The 9017-nt window shown below is 45.1% G+C and overlaps 1 protein-coding gene across 1 annotated transcript in view; it reads right to left on the bottom strand.

Moving 5' to 3' along the window:
- Positions 1-8597, bottom strand: part of nlk2 (nemo-like kinase, type 2) — a 50239-nt gene extending 41642 nt beyond the window's left edge. Inside the window, exon 1 of the mRNA XM_026193491.1 lies at positions 6814-8597. Coding sequence (XP_026049276.1) covers positions 6814-7289 — 476 coding nt within the window. The 5' untranslated portion in view covers positions 7290-8597. The remainder of the gene's footprint in view (positions 1-6813) is intronic.
- Positions 8598-9017: the final 420 nt, after the last annotated feature.

Genomic DNA, 9017 nt, shown 5'->3' with positions numbered 1-9017 from the left:
GAGAAAACTGTCTGGGTAAAACTTTTCCCTTGGTGGATTGGGCCATTGCACTACCTCCCCCTACTCACTCATTTTGATGGAAGAGGAGACAAAGAGTGGCAATAACACAATAATACCCTCGGGCAAGATACTAACCCCAAGTTGCTCTCTAGTCCATATACCATTTAATTCAGTTTGTGTCGAAAATTATTATTATCAGAATAATCAGATTTTTTTTGCTTAGCAGAGGTAGCCTAAATCAAAGTACTGCAATGCACAGCATGCCTAACATTCATAGTTACTTATGATTGGCTAGGGAAGTAGCTCTAAATTTCTTTTAAATTGTTAGTGCAATCAATTAGAAAATTTTCAATTAGAAAAACCCTCTCGATTTAAGCAAACTCAGAACTTCCAATGTGCTTACCCACTGACTTGACCTCTGGTTTAACTCAGTTTAACAAAAATATATTGTTTTTCTATTTGCTACTATTGTTATTTTTATATAATGCAAGTACGCCATTTTCGTATGGAGTACTTGCATTAAAGAAAACTGTTGAGTATGACATTGCTGGAAATAGTGTTATTAAAAAAATGTACATAAATTTACATTTACTGCACAATATGAACTACTGCATTATTTTAATGTTAACTTCAAGGGTTAGTGGTGAGCACACACACACACACACTAAAAATACTCACTCCATCGTCACACTCAGAGTTTCAGATGCAGTACTCCAAGTCTTTTCATTCCTTCAATACTAATTCCTACATTTTCTAAAGTCACTACAGCAGACACGCAAAGTCAGGGGTCCTGTGACTCGCACTGATACTTTGTTCACTGCCTCACCGACAGACCACAGTACGTCAGGCTGAAGGACATCACGTCTGACACAGTGGTCAGCAGCACAGGAGCACCACAGGGAACTGTGCTGTCCCCTCTTCTCTTCACCCTGTACACCTCTGACTTCTGCTACAACTCTGAATTATGCCATATTCAGAAGTTTGCAGACGACACGGCCATCATGGGGTGTATCTGGGATGATCAGGAAGAGGAGTACAGAAGTCTGGTGAGGAACTTTGTCGCATGGAGTCACACAAACCACCTGCAACTCAACACCTCAAAGACTAAGGAACTGGTTGTGGACTTCGGGAGGTCTAGAGCAGGTCCACTGCCGGTTCAGATAGAGGGGGAGGAGGTGGAGGTGGTCAACAAGTACAAGTACCTCGGGCTGTGGGTGGACAATAAACTGGACTGGTCATGCAACACAGAGCACCTGTATAAAAAAAGCCCAAAGCCGACTGTACTTCCTCAGGAGGCTGAGGTCTTTTAACATCTGCAGGAAGCTCCTGAGGATGTTTTACCAGTCGGTGGTTGCTGGAGTACTTTTCTATGCTGTGGTGTGCTGGGGGAGCAGCACAGCAAAGAAGGACTCATCCAGGCTGGAGAAACTGATCAGGAGGGCTAGCTCTGTGGTCGGCATGAAGCTGGACACTCTGGTGACAGTGGCAGAGAAAAGGACATTAAAGAAACTGATGGACATTATGGACAATGCTGGGCATCCTCTGCACACGGCCATTAACAACCAGAAGAGTCTGTTCAGTGACAGGTTGCTTCTCCCAAAGACAAGAACTAACAGACTTAAAAACTCCTTTGTCCCACACGCCATCAGACTGTTTAACTCCTCTCTGGAGGGGAGAGGGAGGGGAAACAGGAGGACAAAGGAGGGAACAACTAAGCTGTAGTGCCTCTTCACCTCACTGTACAATACCTTGTGCAATACTTTTGTAAATAGTCAACGGTGCAATAGACTCAATACTTGAAATGTGCAATTCACTTGTATTTTTATTTTTATTCCTATTTATTCTATTTATCCCCTTCGTATATTTTATTTATATTGTCTCTGTATTTATATATATGTGTGTGTGTATAACTCTGTAACTTCTGTCGGTGCTGTGCTTTTTTGGAAATCGAATTTCCCAGAGGAACCCACCCGAGGGATTAATAAAGTTCTATCTTATCTTATCTTATCTTATCTTATCCATTTTTCAACTTCCTGCTGGTAGGACATGCCCGGCCAGAACACCTTACCAGGGAGGTGACTGCTTCAGAGGCTCATTTCGATGTGGAGGAGTAGCGGTTCTACTCTGACCCTCCTAAATGACTGAACTCCTCACCCTATTGTTAATAAAGAGCACATCCACCGTTTGCATCCGCAAAGGGTGGAATGGAAATAAGCTTTTTCCATTCCACCGTTTGCATCCGGAATCTCATTCTTTCGCCTTTATTAAAAAAATAAATAAATAAATCTAACAGCTGAGACTGAAGAAGTCACTTGGATGAGTGACAAAACGTTTCTCCCACAAAACGCTACGTCCAGATGAACAGAATCAACTTTTGGAGAGTTACTTTCCTGGATGATTGAGAATGCATCAAGACGTTTTAACCCACTTTGGCAAGGACTGCCTAAAGCTTGTACGTCAGTATGAGCAAACAGCACGTAAGATGGCGGACTACAGGAACCACCTGAGATTCAGCCGACAAAACAGGATTACTCCTAAAAGTCTGCAAATGAGCTCTTCAGTTAAAGGCTTCCGGGCAACAAAAATTCTCCAGAAGGCACAGCATCAGTTACTTAATGAACGGGTGAAGCAAACAAATGTTACCATCGACATGCTAAAATGTCAAGAGGAGCGGATCAGACAGAGACTGACTATGCTTTTAGATGAGAATACTCTTAAAAAGGTGTTTGACTTTACTGAGAAGGCTCATCTAGCACAGCACAAGAAGTCTAGGACCAGGCAACAAAGGAAGTTTGATTTACTTGTTGTACGTCGGAAACCACCACAAAATACCGAGAGTGTCCTCAGTGACCAGAAGAGACAAGGATGCGACACAGGATGTGGACAAGTGGGTGAAGAATTTGTCTGACAGACAGCTCACCCAAACAGAAAAAAACATCCTTGCTAAAGGGTTGAATTTTCAGAATCAGAATCAGAATGGGGTTTATTGCCAAATGTTGAGCAGGTTTACAACATTAGGAAATTGCTGCGGTGCTTCAGTGCAAACATGCTGTCATAAATAGCACTTAAATAGACATGGAAAAAAATAAAAGTAGGGATAAGAATTAAAAGTGCTACGTGGAAAGATATGTGCATGAGATATACATGAGATATATACATGAGAATAAGAATTAAAAGTGCTACGTGGAAAGATATGTGCATGAGATATACATGAGATATATACATGAGAATAAGAATTAAGAGTGCTACGTTGAAAGATATATACATGAGTGCAGGTGGTGATCAGTGCCAAACATAGAATGATGCAGTGACACAGCGTAGGGTCATGTGTTAGTGGCGGGTACAGTCATATGGTTATTGTTCATGTGTCCAACAGCAGAGGGGAAGAAACTGTTCTTATGGCGAGAGGTTCTGGTGCGAATGGACCGGAGCCTCCTGCCTGAGGGGAGCAGGTCAAACAGACTGTGTCCAGGGTGAGAAGGGTCAGCTGAGATCCGAGCTGCACGCCACAATGTCCTGGAGGTGTACAGGTCCTGCGAAGATGGGAGTCTGCAGCCAATCACCTTCTCAGCAGAGCGCACAACACGCTGCAGTCTCTGTTTGTCCCTGATAGTGGCTCCAGCGTACCACACGGTGATGGAGGAGGTGAGGATGGACTCGATGATTGCAGTGTAGAACTGCATCATCGTCCGTGTTGGCAGGTTGAATTTCTTCAGCTGCCTCAGGAAGTACATCCTCTGCTGGGCTTTCTTGATGACGGAGGTGATGGTGGGCTCCCACTTCAGGTCCTGGGTGATGGTGGTACCCAGGAAGCGGAATGAGTCCACAGAGGTGATGGGGGTGTCAGTCAGGATGATGGGGGGGAGTGGGGCTGTGTGCTTCCTGAAGTCCACAATAATCTCCACTGTCTTCTGGGCATTCAGCATCAGGTTGTTGTGGCTGCACCAGGACACCAGACGTTCAACCTCCCTCCTGTAGGCAGACTCGTCCCCGTCCGAGATGAGTCCAATAACGGTGGTGTCATCTGCAAACTTGATTAGCTTGACAGACTGGTGGGTGGAGGTGCAGCAGTTGGTGTACAGGGAGAAGAGCAGAGGAGAAAGAACACAGCCCTGAGGGGAGCCGGTGCTGATGGTCCGGGAGTCCGAGACATTCTTTCCCAGCCTCACATGCTGCTTCCTGTCCGTCAGGAAGTCAGTGATCCACCGGCAGATGGGATCAGGCACATTCATCTGGGAAAGCTTGCCTTGGAGATGGTCTGGAAGGATGGTGTTGAAGGCAGAGCTGAAGTCCACAAACAGGATCCTGGCGTAGGTTCCTGGGGAGTCCAGATGCTGCAGGATGAAGTGTAGGGCCACGTTGATGGCGTCGTCTACAGACCTGTTGGCTCTATATGCAAACTGCAGGGGGTCCAGGAGGGGGGCCGTGAGGGTCCTGAGATGGGAGAGAACTAGGCGCTCAAAAGACTTCATGACCACAGATGTCAGAGCCACGGGTCTGTAGTCATTTAGTCCAGTGATCCTAGGTTTCTTGGGGACAGGGATTATGGTGGAGGACTTGAAGCAGGCAGGCACATGACATGCCTGCAGTGAGGAGTTGAAAATGCCAGAAAACACTGGGGCCAGCTCGTTTGCACAGTGTCTGAGGGTGGCAGGAGACACACCGTCTGGGCCGGGAGCTTTCCGAGCATTCAGGTTCTTAAACTGCTTCCTCACATCTGCTTCATGAATATGAAGAGTTGTGGTGGGAGGAGGTGGTGTGAAATCCTCTTTTGTGTGGGGTGAGGAGGGGGGTGTTGTAGGTGAACGGTTTGAAGGTGGTGATGGCTCTATGTAGGGGGGAGAGGTGGGGGAATTAGTGTCCAAAGTGTCTCTATTGTTGGGGCCGTTGGAGGTGTGAAGGCTGCCTGATGGCTCATCAAAACGGCAGTAGAAGTCGTTAAGGGTGTCGGCTAAGAGCAAGTCATCAGTGGAGTGGGGGGTTTTAGGCTTGTAGTTTGTGATATTCCTAAAACCTTTCCACACAGAGGCCGAGTCATTCTCTGAGATCTGCTGCTGCATCTTCTCAGAGTGCTGATGTTTAGCAATGTCCACTTCTTTAGTGAACCTGTACTTGGCCTCTCTTTGCTGTCACACCGAGACAAATCCTGCTAGTGGAGCTGATCACAGCCACAGAAACAGCAATTCGTAACAACAATATTGCAAAGTGGAAGCAGAGCAACTACAGACGAAAGTTTCGGCCTGTCTCAGCAATGCAAAGCCCCCAGCATCCAACATCACCATGGAGAAGAGGAAGGCACTCACATCACTTCGTGATGACAACAACATTATCATCCTTCCGGCAGACAAGGGTAGGTGCACAGTATTGCTTAACCAAAAAGACTATCATGAGAAAATTTTGTCACTACTCAGTGATGAAAATACTTATGAGCCCCTGAAACGAGACCCAGGAAGTGGCTATAGGAAGAGGGTGATAGACTGTCTGAAGATTTTATTAACAATGATGGTTATGAAAACTATTTACCCCCATTGGGCATCAGTTAAAATGTACAACATTGGCTAGTACATCTGGTACAGACTAATGAAAATATCAAAGATTAGTCACATACATCCCTGGCAGACGTATTTTCTTTTTAAAAAAAAAGAAAAGATGAGGCTTAGTTAAACTTTTATTTTTTTTGTTCTACATCAGCTACAGTTTAAACACTGCATGGCTAATGCATCGTAAGTGTACATACACAACTGAAGTACCATTTTTGTTCAGTGAACTCAACATGTCAGCATGTTCGGATAAAAGACGAGATCTTAGTTTATTACTATTAAGTCCACCATCATAGTCGGGGATAAACTTTTATTTTGGTGATGGTGGGGAGGTTAACAATCACATGTCTACAAGTGTCTAGTACATACACACATCAGCTGAAGACAGTGAAATCAATCCACAGAATGTGAGGCTAAATTGAAGAAGCAGATGATTATTTTTTTTTTATTATTATTTTTGCTAAATTGCAAAAACAAAAAAACTATATGCATATTACCACTACTCAATTTGAGCACTCAAAGCGCGTTCAATTACATGCGCCATTCACATATTTCACATTCATAAAAGCGCTTCCTAACATTTACACACGCACTCACACTTCAGTGGATGCCTCGGGGAAAATGACTAACGTTCCAGTTAGTAGACGACCTGCTGTACTACAGCCACCCACAGTTATCACTGCCAACGTCAGGCTTCTCTTCAGTGCAGAATGCAGGTGAAATTATTACGTTGGTGTTCTGGGCCAAGACATTCTGACGTTAGTGATAAATTTAAGTCCATAATGCTGCTTACGATCTTCCATGGGACAAACATTCACATTATTAAAAACTCAAGAAGCCCATTTTCTGACACTTTTATCGAGTCAAACTAAGATTACTAACACCAAGAGACCAACTGGAAATTTCCTCGAATTATCTCTGGACTTCAGGACATGTGTTGTCTTTGATCATTAGTACTCATTAGGCATAATACAATTAGTCTTTGTAAACAATATACAAAAAGTCAGGAAAAAAAAACTGTAAACATTTACTCACGTGCAAATGTTTACAAAACTAAAACACTTAGCAGAAGTCAGTGCAAACGTCTTCAGTATGACAACAGGCTCAAGTTTAGAGACTATGGGTTGAGACAGAAAAGAAAAAAAGAAAAGAAAAAAAACTGCTGCTGGAGAGGGATGCGAAACACTAATGAACGACTTTAATAAGCCATGGCCTGTTAGTAGTATTAGTGGATACAGAGATGCATTATGAGCGCGCAGTGCACTGCACTTACCAGACAACTCCAAACGCCCCGTAGCCGATGGGTCTGTCAGGCTCAATATCCAGCTGCTGCTGTAAATGGTGCGTGTGTTGCTGCTGCTGATGGTGGTGGTGGTGGTGGTGAGCTTTGACAGCGGCTGCTGCAGCCGCTTGGACCTGTGCGGGAGCCGCGGCCGCCGCCGGCCCGGGAGCTTGCCCGGGGGCTGGAGAGGGAAAGTAGGGCTGCTGCTGTCCGGGGTTTAGCATCACCGCCGCAGCGGCAGCCGTTGATGTGTGCTGCTGGACCGTGTGCACAGCAGCGGCTGAGCCTGGGTGCTGTAAGTGGTGCTGGCCCGCGTGGTGGTGGTGGTGATGCATGTGGGGAGGCGGTAGGTGCTGGAGCTGGTGGTGGTGGTGATGGGGGTGATGGGCAGCTACTGCTGAGGAGCCACCGTTGTAAGCAGCCATCATTTTTGTAACATTTGCAGCAGTTGTACCGCAAAGAGCCATCCAATGATACTTAAATGCCTCCTTTTCAAACTGCTTCTCAAAATGATACTAATGGCAACCAGACAGCAACCCCACGGTTAATACAACTTATGGCAAACATAGAGAAAATATATTTTGTCCTTTAAGCGTCCGAAGTCAATCACTTTGACAGAAATTTTCCGATATCTGGTATGGCGTTTTAGCATAATACTAACTAGGCTCTGCCCCACTTCCCCTAAATTAATTTTCTATTAGGTACACCATTAGACTACTGAAGTCTGAAACTAGTGACGGAGAGCATATTATGGGCAATGGACCACCCAAACATACAATCTATGCAGCTTTAACAGTGCCACTGCTGTCAGTGACAAACCGAAAATATTCAATAGAAAAAAAAACTTATATGCACTTCACAGAGACTGTTCAACCTCTCCTCCTGGGAAAAATTCACCTTCCCCTCTTAATAAAACAGTGCGATCTAAAGCAGGTCACATGGGAAGCAGAGCATTCATCTTATAAGTGTTCCAAGTTTGCCACACACTCGGGTCTGGCGCCGTTGCTTTTCTCACCACACGGCTTAAAATCGCATCTGTTATTCCAAACTGAATTCTCCTTAAGATGTGTGCACAGGCCAAACAGCTACTCTGATGGCAGAGGTAACCTCAGAGTCGTAATTAACGCTGCTGATCCGGTGCAGAGGAGGTGTAACCCAGCCAAGGCTACAATACAGCAGCGCAGAGAGGCAGGCAGGCCCGGGCCTCGGCAATCCACCCTATTCACATATTATTATAGAAATCCAGCGAGCCGCGTGCTTCCAAAGAAACCCCCATCAGTTTGACAGGGTGACGAAGCTTCGACCATGACTCAAAACACGAGAAGAGAAATCCTCACAGACGGCTGGCAGACAAAGTAATTCCCCCATCGACAGCTTTGTGTGTGTATCTGTATTCTACTCTGTCCTAATACGGCTCAGAAGCGCGCATCCAAACAGACTAACAAGTTAAATCCGTTTGTTGTGGGACAAAATCTACCGCCAGGAGCTAGACAGCCTTATTCAATCTGACAACTCAGAGCTAGCTAATGGGTATCTGTATCTCCACATAAAAACAGCAGTCCTTCCGTTGGTTCCGCTGGGCCTTGACGCTGTCAGTTGAGGAAAAAAAACGTCACTCGGCTGATCCTCTACACCTCAAGCTCACGACGCTTATGTGACATGATAAAAGTATTGGTCACGAGGTAACTGAAATGAGCTGTTCATCCAACATGGTGAACAAAACCTTAGCCGCTCAGCGCTGAGATTAGGCAGGGTCGCCAACCAATCGTCTTCCGCACGGCAATGACGTAATTGTAACCTCCTTGATTGTCACAACGAGCAGCCAGTGGCGCGTGTTAGCTGGGGTGACAGCGGGGTTGATAGCTGACCGAAAAGCCCAATGATCTCCACATAGATGCAGAGAAAAACACCGCTCACTTCATTGCAGGAAAATATTCAGAATCCAGACCAGGGATTAAAATTAAATGATTGAATTGAAAATAATTTTAAAATAATAAAATATGATATGACTTCAGACTTACTACTTCTCTATACAAAGAACACTGCTCCGTAAAAGAAAAGAAAAAAAGTGGATTTCTAGTTGCTGATGCATTATATTCCTGAAAGCAGCTTCACAGGTTCTGTACCCTTGCCCAGATCTGTCTTGACCTGTGGTCAATTTTGAATGTCATGTCAAAGGACGTGAATACTGGATG

This window comes from Astatotilapia calliptera, chromosome 14, assembly GCF_900246225.1.
Source record: "Astatotilapia calliptera chromosome 14, fAstCal1.2, whole genome shotgun sequence".
Lineage (NCBI taxonomy): Eukaryota > Metazoa > Chordata > Actinopteri > Cichliformes > Cichlidae > Astatotilapia > Astatotilapia calliptera.
Note: the sequence above shows the minus strand (reverse complement) of the source record. Positions and strands in the feature narration are given on the sequence as shown.